The sequence below is a fragment of the Agelaius tricolor genome, unplaced genomic scaffold, assembly GCF_023055355.1.
Source record: "Agelaius tricolor isolate 1412-34295 unplaced genomic scaffold, bAgeTri1.0.p SCAF_22, whole genome shotgun sequence".
NCBI lineage: Eukaryota > Metazoa > Chordata > Aves > Passeriformes > Icteridae > Agelaius > Agelaius tricolor.
The window spans coordinates 6,728,149-6,744,115 of NW_027269282.1; the positions used below are offsets into that span (position 1 = coordinate 6,728,149).

The window sequence follows — 15,967 nt, forward strand, 5'->3', positions numbered from 1 at the left end:
TAACAATACAGTCTTTTTGCAATAAGTTTTGCTCTTATTTACATATGCCACAAGTTTTTAATGGATTGGATTATCATTTAATTATTTTATTGGCTTATGAGGATGATGAAAGAGAAATTTATAAAATAGCAGCAGAAGGCCAGAGAAACATTCAAATGCTGTCTTGTGCATCTACATTCATATGCAGAGGACATTCATGAGAAGAGGTGAAACCAAAATTAGGAGAGTAAGACTGGGCATACTTCAAGTGAGAGATAATAGGTTTTACACCTCTGCTCATTATGAACCACTCAAGACATCTGGAGATCTCTTGTGGGACAGAGGCATTCACACACACCTTGGCACAGCCTGTCCACGCCCTTCCAGCTGGGATAAGGGAGACAAAATCAGGATACTCACATTGTGTTGGCTTTCATTAGCAAGCATAAAATACTGCTACATGGATAATACTCAGTAAAATTATTTTTGTAACTAAACTTAATTGTAAAGGTGCTTAGATCTGAGTTTCATTCAAGTGTGCTTTCAGTCAAGAAAAACAATGGTTTTCATTCTGAGAAAACCATTGATTTCCACACTGTCTGTTGACCACAGGGCCAACTGCATTCCTGTTCCACAGAACAAGGTGTTTACTCTTATCTTCAGTGACACAGCCAGTCCTAAGTTCATCTCTTCTTTTACACCCTAATTCTAGGAAATTCATTCCCCTTTCACAGTCTTTCTGGTAGTCAGCTCTCCCACAGATGTTGATTAAGAGAAATGGCATCCCAGGAGACCAGAAAAAGCCATTACTTTGGCATAAACTGTTTTACAGGTTCTGTAAGCAGGGCCAAAACTTAAGAGCTGGAACATCTTTTTCAGATTTGTTGCTCTTACAGGCTCTCAGCTATGTTTCTTTATCATTAACTAGGTTTCAGCTTTTATATAACCTGGTTGTCTCCCAGACTTTCTAATGCCAAAAATAAACTGAAAGCTTTCATCACAAGTTAAAAGGAAACTGTAATTTGAACAGCAGTTTTGCTGACTTCTCTGTTGATCAAAGATGCCTCATACGAGCCTGATGTAATAGAAACAAAATCAGATTTATAATAACAGTAATTAAAGCAGAATCCTTTCATTGAGTGAAATCTCACAGTCCTGACTTGTATAAGACTTATACTGGAGGAATAGATGAAATGAGAGCCTATTTATTAAGTTGAGGTACCATTTACAGCAAAGGGAACAACAACTACTAAAAAAATGATGCAAAAACTGCTTAAGCTTCACACTTTTTATTAAAATGTGTCCATCTCTATGACATCACATGGCCTGTTTTGCCATTCCAGAAACAGAATAAAATATTTATTAGTAAGGAAGCAGTAAATCAACATCTTATCATGCCCTCCCTGCAGAGCCCTCTGTGCTACAACCACCCCTTTGACTGAACTCCAAAAGGATCATTTCTTAGTGCCATGGCAGTAAGTTACCAAGAAAAAAGTCTGTAAGAAATAGAAAAAACCACTGCTGGCCTCATCAGTGAACAGTACCACGTCCTGCAGTCGTCAGCATGCTCCAAAGACAGCCAAGCACAGGTCTAAAGGCTTCAGGAGCCTGAACCTCACCATTTGCTGCCTGGCTTGGACTGGTTTTCTTGTACCAGCCTCTCAGATGAAACTGCAAGAACACCACAGGGGATAAAAATACCTTCTGCCTCACCTTTGAGAACATCATCTTCTTGATGTTTCACACTTCTGTTCACAGTGCCCTCAGTCACAGCTGCACAGAGCAGGCACCTCTCCATGGACTTCTCCCTGCAATCCCACCAGCACAGCAGGAAAATGCCAGCAGCCTCCTCTCTGGAGGCACAGGGCATCCTGGTGCCACAAAACACTGGCTCATCACACCTTTTCACACACCAATCTCTTTCACAATTGTGAGACCAGATCCTCCTTCCACTTCAAAATATGGCATTCAGAGGAGCAGAGTAATGGTTTTCAACATGAAATGCATATGAACTTTTTCTATCCATGAAGAAATAACTCCAAGGATACCTAAGCTGGCCACAACAAACTTTGCAGCAGCACAGAAGCCAACACAGGCTGCAGAACCCACACAAGAACTTGGGCAGGTAGTCAGAGGTAGCTCCTATTCAGCTCCCACTAAAGCTCTGCACTGTAACTCAAATATGTGCACATGAACAGCAGGCACTGCACTGTGGATGTGCATTTCATCAGTTACATGGAGCAAAATTATTCACCAAAGCCCTAATTCTGGATGAAATTCTGGATTGAAAATGGAAAAAGAAGGATGTAAAACAACCCCATCACACTGGTGTGTGTACCCTGCTGAAGCCTGTCTGGCCCAACCTTGATTGCAAACCAAGGATTTCTCTCCATGACATCTGGGACTCTTATTTGGATGTGAGCTTCTGAAAACTTATTTCTTTTTGAAAATTTGACATAATAAAGGCTGAGCATTTAAAAAAATGCATATCTTACAGTTTTTCTCTGCTATTGCTGTATCATGTTTAGGAGTTTTCTTTAGGTTTTAATGAAGAACAACACCTAATTATAAAGATACTTTTCCTTAAACAGTATGTCATAAAAAAAATTTAAGGCTACTTGCTGGTATCAGAACTCACAGGCAAAAGTCTGCTTTCCACAGTGTGACTCTGCCTTAGCACTGCAAAACTAAGAAATACTACACCAGTCACATGAACTAACCATGTGTGGTTTTCATCTTCAATTACTAACAGATTCGATTAAAAAATAATCTGAAATATTCAATTCAAACCTACTAAAGGAAAAAATAGAAATCCCCATCTTGTTTTCAGAGACTGTGAAACACATGAGGTTCTGGTGTTCTTCACTAAAAGCAATTTCGCTGCTTTTCCTTCCATAAGCTGATGCTTATTTTCCTTCTTTGCAATTCCTTTCAAAACCATGCATCTAAAATAGACTCTACCTCATTGTCCCAGTTTCCTCTTGTTGTTGCCATTAGTCTATGCAACTTTTTCCATGCATTCAGGACTAATTTTCATTAATCTCAAAGCACAGGCTAAGCTTTGTTGAGGGGGAAAAAATGGGACAAGGCATCAAACCTTAAAAAGAGCTTAAAAGAGATACTGTTTAAATCAGATACCTCTGTAAAATATTCTTCTTTCCCACTGAAACAAAAGCTCTACCAGGCCTAAAGATTCAGGTGCAGCTACTGCTTCTCATGTACAGACATGCACAGCATTCAGTGATTTGACAATCCAGGTGCTGATTCTGAGCTACTCAAGCCATTAAATTGAGGTTCAGACCCTAAAATGAGTAGTGAAAAAGGCATAAATCATTACATGTATTTAGAAGAAATAAACAGAAAGTACAGACAGGATTAAATAACAGTATGAAATCAGCACAGAAGAAATTTGGGGCAAAAGCTGAGGAGAGAAAAGCTCTCAGAGCCAGTTCCAAATTCTGCCTGCACAGGTATTCTGAGTAGGAAACAGCTATGTTGGCAGGACTGCACACCCAGCCTGCCTCAGGTAGGGCTGCAGAGCCCCAGAGCTGCCAAGAACACGTTCCTTCAGGCTGTGGAGCCTTGTAGCAGGGAAAACGGGGACAATCACCAGGACTGGAAGCATTGAAACTACAACACTTGTCTATCCATAAGCATGCTAAAACTCCCAGCTTCTGAAATGAAGGAAATGTCCAGCCAGCCCCACTCTCCAAGTCAGCCAGCCTGAGAGCGTTTGGTAACAGCCATGAAATAGTCACATCACAAATTAGGGACATCGTGACATGCCTGAAAGAAATACCTCTGACAACAAGGAGAAAAACACAGCACTGGCTTTCAGAAAAGGATACAGCAGCCACGTCTTCAGTGGCTGGTTCCTTTAGATAAGAGCAATATTACCCTGAAAATCACAGACTGTAATAAAACATTGACCAGAAGCTCCCAGCAGCAAGTTTTTAAATCACTCAGCATAGACTTCAATCAAAACCACTGCTGCCAGCAACAGCAGCCATGTCTACAGCCATCTGAGAAAATTTGGAGAAGATAAATAAAGACTCTTAATGGTAAGAACTCAAGATTTAGTATGCAAATTTCTCATTGGAAAATTGATGATTTCTTCACACAGAAGTTTCCAACTGTGAGATAGATCAACCAAGAAACATGCAGTGTCCAGGAAGAAAGAATTGCGGTAGCACAACATAATGAGCTGAAGTTTCTCATCTGCTGTTAGAACTCTATTATCAACTTGTGTAAGAACAAATGAGGAGCCTGAGAAGAGGCCCACAAGGCAGAAATTCCCCTGTTCTGACCTGACCCTCAGACTCAGATGAGAAAAAAAAAAAAAGCCCAGGACTTGTCTCACCTGTAAAATGAGGACTCTTTTTCACTACTGTCATGGTGATTTATTTGTCTGAAATGAGAAGTCTTTGATCTACATTTTTTAAAAAATCATATAGGAAAAGACAAGGATTGTAGTATAAAATAAATTCTTAAACTAAACAACTCTACTTCTTTGACTATTGAGCAGGCTAAAAACTGCACCTGCCTTCTCTACAATACCCACATTAGCAGCATAGCACACTCCAACTTGTTAAAACTGGACAGCAATAATATTTCTTCAACACTGGCTTCTGTCAAAATTCAGTGACTTTTTCACAAAAAAAACCAAACATATCAGTTTGATAAACCTCCTATTTCACACGTGTTTGTTTTCCTGAAGTAGTTGCTATTGGACTAAATACAGCTCGTGCTAATTCTTTCAATATTTAGGGAAAAAATTAGCAAAGATCTTTGTATTTGATCACACCAAACATTCCCTTTTGTGCCTGCTTGCTCTAGCATAACTGAAGATTATAATAGTTAAAAATAGCAACTTTTCCATTAACTTAGACCTTCATGATAACAAGTAGTTTTGACAGTTTTTAAGCAGTGTGAGATAACATGCACAAGTAGGTCACAGTTATACTTGGCTTTAGAAAAATGTCTTTCATCCAGGGAATTTACAGCTCTTTGCAAACAAGCCCTTAGGTAAGCAACAATCTATAAGGCTTACTCCAACACCCAAATTCACTCATGTATGAGTCCTAACAGCAACTGCTTAACAACAGCTGAAAGTAGAATATTAAGCCTTTTGCAAACTGCAAAACTAAAAAGCCTGACTGACGTCAATGGCAGCTCTCCACTGATCCCAACAGGCTGTAGAGCAGGACATGAAAGTGCCCTGGGAAGGACTCCAACTTGACAGGGAAGAGAAAAGTGATTGTTCAAAGTTTGTTTCAGCTCCTAATTCAGTCACAAGATTTCCAAAATTATTTTTTGTTCAAGCTTCTGGGAATACTTGTCTGTGCTGCTTCATCTGGCATTTGGTCAGCACATCTGCTAAAGCCATACTACAAGGAAAGTGGTGGAAGAATGTTAGAGACCTTCCATCTACATAACAACAGGAGCTGAGAGACAGGTGTGAAGGACTGCAACAACAACCTCTGTGAAGAGTGGAAGGAAAAAAGGAAGGTTTCAGAAAATTCATCTTAAGGCACAGGTGAGGCATTCGTCCTCACATCAGCCCCTCTGAAAAATTTAGCTGCCATTATTTCCATTGTACAAGTAGGGAAGCATAAAACTTTTAATCCAGAGTTCTATTTAAGGCAAAATTACATGAATTTGTGTTATCAGTTATAATTTATGTATTGATTTATAATTTGTCAGAATTTCAGTGACTAAGTGGGTAGTTTTGGTTAAATAGCAACAAGGAACTAGAGCAGGAGAGTTAAAAGGAATGGTGCAAAAGCCACGAGGTACTGGATTTCAGGAGTTTCTTCTGTCATCTGTTGCAGTCAGTTCACTACACCATGCTGCCTCCTGGAGCAAAAGAGATGAATAGAGAGCTGCACAGATTGAACACTGGTAATACTGTGAGGTTTTTTACTACCCCTTGAATATCCTCTGCAGTTGAGTAAGAAAAATGTCACAGGTGAATGTTTAACCCTTTTGCTATGCTAGTTATGCTTGGTATATAATCAACAAGCAGACAGCTCCAAGGGCTTGATGCATTCAGAATAATAATGATCACCTTTGGACATCTAACGCCACATAAAATATTAACAATCAATATTCGCTGAGCTTGCAGACCATAATGATGGCGTGGCTTTAATGTGACTGCATATGCATGAGGTAATGAAGAACAGGGTCCCTATGTGGCATTCAAACAAAGCCCTAACCCCATAAACACTCACTCCTTACTTGTGCTACACTCTCATGAGTAACCTCATGAAGATCTGTCCTATCACTTAAATGTGTAAAAGTTAGTTTCTATGTTGACTTTTAACAGCAAGAGTGTTTAAAATTATAAATAATGACAATGGTCTATAATGTTTCACACACAAACGGCCTTTAATCAGCACTGAATAAATCTATTTATTCACCTAGTCTCACGTATATTCCACATAAATCCACTTAACTTTAAAAGGATTTATTGATAGAAATTAATATCTTCATCTCTATCATGAACCTTATTCACTACTTCCCTAAAGACCTACGACTGTCTTACTCTCTCTCTCTCTCTCTCTCCAATTAATTACTCTCAAAAAACGAGATGGCACGAGAGGGACTGAGAAAGAATTCACTTTCCTTCTCCAGGCAGCTCTCCAGTAGAATTAAGCAGGCATCAAACATCATGTGTTGTGCAGATGAATGGGAGAGAGGGACAGTGGGGGGAAGAAAGGGAAATATGGCCAGTGGAAATGTTCCCTGGCTTCCCATTCTGTATGGTTCAGTTTTTGTGAGTCATCTGCAAAGCTGAAATTGCAAAGTTTTTATGTCACTTTTTCAAATCCAGGTATCCATTTGATAAAATCTGCTCCAGGTTATAAAGCTTTGCTGGGTGTTCCCCACAAATACTAATGCAGCCTTAGCACAGCACTGATGCTCATATGCTTAGTGTTCTTCCAGAAGTGGATTCTTTGGAGACCAATACGGTCCATTTCTCCCTAAAGCAAGAAATCTACTGTTCCATGAAGAATTATGCCACTCTAACACCATTTATTATTTATATCTAAAATGGGTGTGATGTTTTAGGAGCATGGTCATAGCCACAAAGTGCCAACAACCTTTTAGGAGCCACACGATGCCTTCAGTGTGCATGAAGCTCCTTTGGATGTCAACAACAATCCAAGCAGATGAAAGAACTGGTCCAGGCTGAGCAGTATTCATGAAGATGCAGAGAGATCAAAGTAGGAACAAATAAGATGCATCCCTACATTCAGGGGTTTGTCAATTTGCAATATATAATTTTTATAAAGTATTTGTTTCAAATCAGAGATAGCCAGGGAGTGGTTTCACTTGTCATTATTGTGCAGATAATTGTCTATCTTCAGGAGATGCTTACAAGTATTTCTGCTTTGTTATGACAAAATTCAGAAAATGCCTAACTTTATGTCTCCAGTCCGTTAATTTGTAGTAACCCTAAAGCATCAGTCTTTGTGCCACACCTGTGTCAGTTTCTCATATTGGAAGCATAACTTTGGGACAAGATGAGATCTGCAATCAACGAGGCTGATCAGTTCATCTCCAGCCCAGAATGGGCAAACACACAGCCGGAGTTTACACACAAATGCACGCAAATTACAAAAGCTATTCAAGTTTAAGCCATAATGTTAAAAAATGTAAATCTAAAGTAAAACTCAAAACGTTAATTTCAAGCCAGATGCAGATGTCCATCAGAGGTACAAACCGACGATTGGATTTACCACCACACCCTACCAGGAGCACTTGCGTTACCAATGACAGGACAAGCCGGATGCCTCGCTGCGCTCATCAGACACCCAGTTCAATCCGCTACCATTCCCCGAGCAGCAGCACCCCCGAGGTCTGACCCTACGCCCACCCTGCTCCTTTCTCTGCGCACATCCATCCATTCCCACCGTCACTCAACGCGTACCGAGCCGCCGCTTCCCCGTGCCCCTACAGCGGCCCCCGGCAGGTGCGGCGGTGCCCGGCCCCGGAGGATGCTCTGCGGCGTCCGGCCCCGCTGCAGCCCGCGCCGGACCCCCCGCACGGCCCGGCTGCACAACGGCACCGGGCAGGCGACGGCGGGCGGGGGATCATCCCCTGGCCGCCCCCCGCCCCGAAACCGCCGGCGCAGCCTCGGGGTGCGGGGCACCGCAGCGCGGCCGGGCGGCAAGGTCAGCGCGGCTCCGGCGCTGCCCCGGCGCGGCACAGAACCCACCTCTGGCAGACATGGCTCAGCCTCGGGCTCGGCAGCCGCGGAACTGCTGCTGCTGCTGCTGCTGTGCTGCTGCTGTGCTGCTGCTGCTCCTGCTGCTGCTGCTGCGTGGCGGCAGCGCACGGCCCGCACCGCCCTGCGCCCTCCGCGCCGCGGCGGCCGATGCGGGGGGCGGCGGCCGATGCTGGGCCGGGCCGGGGCGGGCGGGTCCGCGCCGCCGCCGCGCTCCCTCCCTGCCCAGCCCTGCCCGGCTCTGCCCTGCCCGCCGCGGTGCGGGGCGGCGCCGGGGGCGGCCCTGCGGGGCGGGAGCGCGGCTGTCAGTGCGGTGTGTGCGGGCTGTGTGTGTGTGTGTGTGTGTGTGTGTGTGTGTGTGTGTGTGCGGGCTGTGTGTGTGTGTGTGTGTGTGTGTGTGTGCGCGGGCTCTGTGTGCGTGTGGTGTGTGTGCGGGTCTGGCTGTGCGTGTGCGGGCTCCGGGCGGGGCAGCACCGGCAGAGCGGCCGCAGCCGCTGCCGGGCGCGGTGACCCCGCTCGGGTGCGGCGGGGCGAGGTGCGGGGCGCGGTGCCGCAGAGGGCGACAGTCGGGGACAGCCGCGCCGCCGGCAAGAGCCACAAACGCCAAGGAGAGCAGCGCGGCAGAGCTCCAGCTCCTCGGAGGGCTGGATAGGCGTGTCTGCTCGCTGACAGCGCCGTGCGACAGCAGCTCCGCTCGTTCGGGACCTGGCGCTGAAGTCTGTGGCACAACTTGAAATTCACGCACCGAACAGCAAAGACATGCCTGCGTAACTGTATGTAAATTGTATATAAACACAGAATTTCTAGCAATGTTGTCTGCAAAGCAATCATGGCGTTAACACACAGAGAAGAGCACTCAGCTTCCTCCTGGCACCTTGATAAAAGTACCAAGCGACCAAATGCAGCGCACCAGAAAAACAAGATCAGTATCTGGTGGACACCTTTACCCAGCCTCCAGCCTAGTGAAGCCAAATATTCCCATGCTACACTAAAAAGGAAACCCCTACGCCACCAGATTATTAGATGGTGGCAAGAGTTAAGCAAATCAACAATCTAGTTTGTCAAGAATGACAGGTTCGAAGATCACATCAGAATAGTGCAGTTAAAACATTAGAGCAGACTTTTATCAATTTCAGAATGGGCAACAATGAAGTAAAAAACAGAAAGCCCAATCTGTGATGTTCTGCAAGGAGCCAACATGCAAACTGAATGACAGGAAAGACTGAATCACACTCCTCCACTCTGATCTACCATGCACTCCACATCTACATACTAGCAAGAAGCCTACACAATTTTCCTATCAAAAAAACCCCACAATTACCGGAATCACATCTAAGAGAGGTGGTAAAGATTGCATTATCACGTGGCCATAGGTCAGGAATGGATGCTAGTAGGAGATGTACAATGGATTCTCACTGCTGTCTGCAAGTGCAGCCCAGCCAGTGCCTCTGCTGTGTCAGATCCAGCCTGTGGCACTGCTCACCTTCCCCCTCATGCCAGCAGAGCAGGGAAGGTATTTGTGTAGAGACAGCAGCAGGATGGGCAGCACTCACATGCCCCCTCATCAGGGGATACAGGCACAAAAAATGAATTGGCACATCTGTTTGCCTGAATTTGTGCTCATGCTCACACTCTGCAAAGACTTTTAGCCACATCCAGCTCTGTTTGCCATGGATTACCCCAGTGTTCCCTACACTTCAATTCAATCATATTCCTTATATCATTCTGTTTTCTTCCCCCTTGCAAATGTTTCTGAGTCTGGCGGCAGGAATAAAATAAATCTAAAGTTCTTCTCTCTCTAAACTCTTATGGCATTATCCTTAGCTGGTGATCTGACATCCCTTGAAAAACAATTATTTTCCCATCTCTTTCTGAAATTAGAAGAATTTTCCACTTGCAAATAACTCAAATTTTCTTTCTTGTCCAAAAGAGGCAAGGTTTTCCTCAGTCAATGTAGTATGACAGCGTTTTGTATTTTTAATTAAGTCATTTCCTATTCACTTCCTCAGTGAGTTTCTGACTAGCACTATCACAGGTTCTCCTCTGTGGTACTTAATAGATGGCTTTAAAAAGAAGGTTCGGGAACATGCAGAAATTAGCTTTTTAATTAAGAACTTCCTTTCTTTATACTGCTAGGAAATAGGAAGGGAAAGGCATTTGTTCCTTGGGATTCTATAGAGCACAAAGAGTTTATTCCATTCATTGTGTAAACGCTCTGTGGCAGAGAAGTTGAACAGACATGTTGGCCAGAGAATACTAAAATGGGTCAGATATAGCACTCATTTCTTTAAGTGAGCTTTTTAGCTGGATTTCCTGAGAACCTGAGGCTGATGGAGTTTTATTTTCCTGTCTGTCCCCTCCATCAAGTCGCCTCAAGAATTTTCAGATTTGGATATGGAGAACTTCAGGTTGACTAAAAGGTATAATTCAGAACAAGTTTGACATCTCTATAAGTTTTGTAGTAATTAGCACTTAAGAAGAAAAATTAAAATAAAGGAGAAAAGCTGCAGTGGAGACAGTTACCAGTTCTGGAGGCCATGTCTTCATTAACCATAAGTACCAGCTGGGCAATCTGCATGTGGGCAGCTAAATCAGCTCCTGAGGTTGCTGTCTGAGATCCTGTCAGTATCTAGGGAATGTGGAAGGAAGCTGAAGAGGGTGGAAAAGGAAAGTACAGAGAAGAGAGGAAGCATTATGATTATTTTACAGGTGAAGTTGAGTCAGAGAAGATGGACAAGCCAATCCAAGGCTTGCTCACTCTCCTGTGCACTCCCTCTTCTCCCAGCCCAGCCCCTGTGCTCCTGCTTCCCTCACTGCAGCACTGGCTTGATCCTCACAGAACTACTTTAGCTCATTAATTAACAAAGACTTGCTCACTTTCTGTATCCAAATTCCCTACATTTGCTGTCTGAACCAAAGGCTCAGATAAACACTGGAACATGACTGAAGGCAAGTGCAGAACTGCACAGCCAGGAAGGGTGAGGAACCATTAGAGGCAACAGAGAATATCCTTGGTAGCAGCAGCAGCTGTTGAGCTGTTTGATTGAGCCATTTCCTGACTGCTTTAGAAGTCCATTAAGGAGCAGTGATTGACATTGTTTTATTTCAGGCATCTACCTGAGGCTCCTGAATTAGTCAGCAGGGAAGTAGGATCCTATCTCCTGCATTTTGCTATTGACTGTACAGACTAAGCTTCTAACTCAAAGTGTTAAAAGATCCATTAAGGTAATTTTTTAAAGGTATTTAAGCTTCAAGAGATCCAAACAGGCACCCTATGATTTTTCAGAGATGCCCAAATATTAATATATTTTACCAAACAATAGGTGTTTCCAAGTCCTGTCTCAATGTCCTTGAGGAGCTAAGTGTGTTGTCAAAGGTCACAGAGAAAATCTATGTCAGAGCAAAGCACAGAACTTGCATCTTCAAAGAAAAGTATCCCAAATACTGAACTGTGTTCTCTGTGCAGCATACCTTGCTGTCACTTTAGCCTTTGTGTGAATATAAACCAGAAAGTTCTCCTTTAATCACTTTTGAACCAGTTTGTCTCTACAAAGTAGGATAGTAGTTTTAAAAGTAATTAAGATCCCATCAGTGGTATGTAAATCTATTTTTTCCCATGAAAATGAGCCCAGAATGACACAGGGAATAAAAAAAAAAAACAGGTAAAAGTCAGCATTGCATCTTTGTCTGATGCAGATAGCTCTTCAGTCAGAATATACCTATTTTTGCACAATGCAGGATCTTTCCTCTTGAAAATCATTGTGAGAAAAATCAGAATTTTTTTGGAACAGACAAATTCTTACAGAAGTAGGTTTCCAATAACAACTTCTGTGGGCAAGGCAAAGGGAAAGGATGACCAAGATTGGTCTGAATAATGATGGAAACTATTGGATATTTCTACTAATTTTTCCTATATCTTCCACCATAATTCCACTGGCTTCTTTTTTAGGGAAATCAGACCTAACAAAATCTAGAGCATTACTAAGCCTGATAATTTAATCAGAATTTTAATAAGCTCAGAATAAATAGTTTCCCGTGACATGAATGACAAGAAAACATGACAGTTCTCTTACTTTCAATATAAGACTCTTACTAGAATTTGCAATTAGTCAGTAATGGACAAGATATTAAAATAAATACATGGCCTCTCACTGATTACACCGAGCTTCCAGGGCAGTTCCTACTAATCTCTATAGAGAAAATTTCCCTTTTATACATTTCAAAGGAGAACTGAGTTCCAAATTACTCACACCAAATATTAATAGAAATCTTTGCTTAATTTTTTCCTTTTTTTCCTAAATATCCCACACACAGATATATATATATAAAGAGACCTATCCATTTACAAAAAAATAAAATTCAAAGAGATAGGACATTCTCCTGAGTGAGACAAATCCCAGAGTAATCTTCCTGGTTTCTTCTTATTCTGGTTTTCTTAAAAAACTCCTTTCTTCTACATGCTATTCAACCCTCCATACTGTTCTGTGGAATATGCACTTTTACAGCAGAAGTTACAATATTGAACTTATGTTATCCTGAGTCAGTCTTGACTACCAGACTTGAATAACCCAGAAAGTTTTACACAGATTATGTAAGATGAGGCCATCACATAAATACATAAATAGGTTTTACATAAGCCAGAAATATTGGCAATCCTGGAAAACTAAGGGAAAATCCAGGGCTCAGATAAGCCTGTGAATACCTACTCTATATTGCTCTTCCATCACAATGACTGCTGTGCCTGTGGGAACTTAGGGCACAAAGGCCAAAATGACAAATTGTTTTCTGAGAGTCAGCTTTGGAAATGTCATCTAAATGTTGGGCAGCATTTACTACTGAAGAACTTCAGCATCACCCCTGTGTGTGAACCTTACCAGGAAGATGCCAACAAAGAGCTCAGAGTCAGAAACTTGACCAGGTTTTGCTCCAGGTTGTCCCAAGGTCACGTGTGAAGTTTGTGCTGTGAATAAGAGCTGTAAGCACAGGATGATGAGCTGCATCCCAGAGTCCTGAGGGAATTGGCTGATGTAGTTGCCAGGCCACTCTCCATGATATTGGAAAAGTCATGGAAGTCAAGTGAAGTCCCTGGTGACTGGAGAAAGGGAAACATCGCTCCTATTTTTAAAAAGGCTGGAAATGAGGAGCCTGGGAACCACTGAGCCATCAGCCTCATCTCCCAGCAGCTCTGCTAAGGCCCAGGGAGAGCAGGGAGGTGATTTCAGAATGCCAGCATGGAGTGACCAAGGGCAGGTCCTGCCTCACCAACCAAGTGGCCTTCTATGATGGAGCACCTGAATCAGTGGTTGCATTCAGGACAGACAGAGACAACCCACACACTGCCTTTGCTGCATTCTATATACTTTTCAGAGCTGCATCAAGTAAGGGCTTTATCTCACTATGTGCCCTGCTTTACCCTTTACCCTAAAGAATTTGCTGTGGCCAGGCTGAATTAAATTATGAAGTTAAAATTTGTTAAATGTGTGTTTTTCCATAGAGCAATTTTTGTACTCCATAGAGTAATTATTTTGTAAAACATGGCAGGAATTTCCTTGGTCAAAGTTCACTTTAGCAAAGATGGTTATGAATAATATGGAATGAGTAGCAAAGAATATTCTAAGTAAGTTTAAGCCAAAACCTCTCAGCACTGCTATGCACAGGAAAGTTTGGTGAATCAGAGGGAAAATACACCTGTGGTTGCAATTACAATGAGCCAAACTCTGAGACATGTATACATCACATTCTGCTGTGATGTACACAGCCAGGCTTGTGTGGGGTAGAAAGTCTGGGGCCAAAAAAATTATTATCTAAATCATCATGAAAGTACCTCGATGTGTAATTTGGTGTCTGATCATAAGAGATACTTAGGTTTCTCCCTGTGCTCCTGGAATTCACACATGACTCTTGTAATTTCTCACATGCTATTTTCTTTATACATATTTTCTATCCTGAGCTCTGTGTTGCAGGGCCCTCTGGCTGAGAAGTATAGAATTGGACAGGGCTCCCTTCAGAGCACATCAAGATCATTCCTTAATTAGCTGGTGGATGCAGTTTGATTTGAGAGCACAAAGTACTGGCTCTTTTTCAGCAACTGAATGCCTTGTTCCTTGTCATACTAACTCAAGATATCAGCCCCTGGTACTTGACCTGGCACTGATCAGTTTTATGGCCAAGGCAAATGCCTGCATGTAGACACACCCTCCTCGACAAAAATCTCCTGGGAATTGTGATGGCTGCTTCGCAAGGACTCAGGACACACTTGGGAAAAGCCAAAAGCACAGTCCGAGAGTCATGGCAACAATAAACTGAAATCCTGAAAGATTCCTGAAAATATTTGGGAAAAAAACCCCAACACTTTTCCTGTTAGTCTTGCCCAATATGTTCATGTACAGAGGTTCTGGGTATTTTCTGGTATTTTCTTTGACACATACCAATAAATCTATCTGTTATACATGTAATGTATTTAAAGCTCAGATCTAGATGAGTTTTCTCATGCAATATTTTTCTTTCAATGTGTTAAAAAAAAAAAAAACAACCAGAAGGTTTAATTCAGTCACGCTTTTTTTTTTTTTTAGTTCACTTTTGAATCTGTTTGAGCTTAAAGCTGATGCCAATTCTCCACAACATTCAGTTGTTTATTCCACAGCAAGTCATGCCGTGGAGATGCCAGCAGATGACTGAATTCCCTAGTTAAGCCCATCACTGGAGTAAAACACGGGGTCAGGCTGCCCTCTGCGGGCTGGGATCTGGATCTGGGACAAATCGTTTTGCAACACCACACAGAAACTGGTTATTGTGAGTACAGGATTTCGACATCTGAACACAGAATTTTGATTTATGATGTACACGTAATGCCAATATAGCAATTGGCTCTCTGCTGCCTGGCTGCTGCTGCTGCAGAGGAAGAAGGAAATGCAGACTGCAGGTGTCTGATGCAGCAGTCAGCACTCCAGGTACAAATAACAGCTCAATCTACACCACCTGGGACTTCCTGGGAGACCCAGAGGATAACAGCTTGTGAGCATAAAACCAGAGAAAATAAATGCCTGGAAATACTTCACTTGGCACATGAGCTGCCAGGCAGGAATCAAGTACAGCGTATTCCAGCACCACTCCAAGATCTAATCAGGAACAGGTTCCTTTATATTAGCTGTATTGCAGACACAGGTCTGCTTACTTCAGCATTTCACAACATGAGGCCTGAATGTCAAACTAGTCCAAAGCAGCCTGAGGCAAGAGAACAGGGATGAGCAACAGAAATATTCCTGCATGATGCTGGGTCTGCTACAGACTTCATTTTCTTTGCTCATTGTCAGTAGTGCCTCCAGCTCAGTTCCTTAAAGGCTTCATCCAAGTGCAGACACTTGTTCCTACAGGGCTGATGACTCAGAAAGAAATTACAAAGGATTGAGCTGCACAGGCTTTTTCTGGAAATGGAGTTTGGCTCCGAGTGTAGCTTCTGAACATGAAATTCTACCAGGAAGTATTCAGGTTCTCCCTCTACCCCCACCAACAGGTAAAATAATGCAATGTTGATATCCACGGTCACTCTCCCCTCTGGGTACCACAGGGTAATTCAGCTGGCTGTCAAGAAGGGCCAGTCTTTAAATAGAGGACCCTTCTTAAATTCATTGAGGTTTAGTTCTAATGAAGATGACGCAAATATCACGTGGGATGTGAGAGCCCCAGGGGTAGTCAATGTCTTTGTAAACTCAAACAGTCCTGTAGCTTCAAATAACATCATCCTAGAGCCAAGCAGGA

General features: G+C 42.8%; 1 protein-coding gene across 1 annotated transcript in view; it reads right to left on the reverse strand.

The window, feature by feature from the left end:
- ABLIM1 (actin binding LIM protein 1) overlaps nt 1-8,445 on the reverse strand; it is a 190,758-nt gene extending 182,313 nt beyond the window's left edge. The window contains exon 1 of the mRNA XM_071446240.1: nt 8,201-8,445. Within this exon, the coding sequence (XP_071302341.1) occupies nt 8,201-8,213 (13 nt within the window). The 5' untranslated portion in view covers nt 8,214-8,445. The remainder of the gene's footprint in view (nt 1-8,200) is intronic.
- Nucleotides 8,446-15,967: the final 7,522 nt, after the last annotated feature.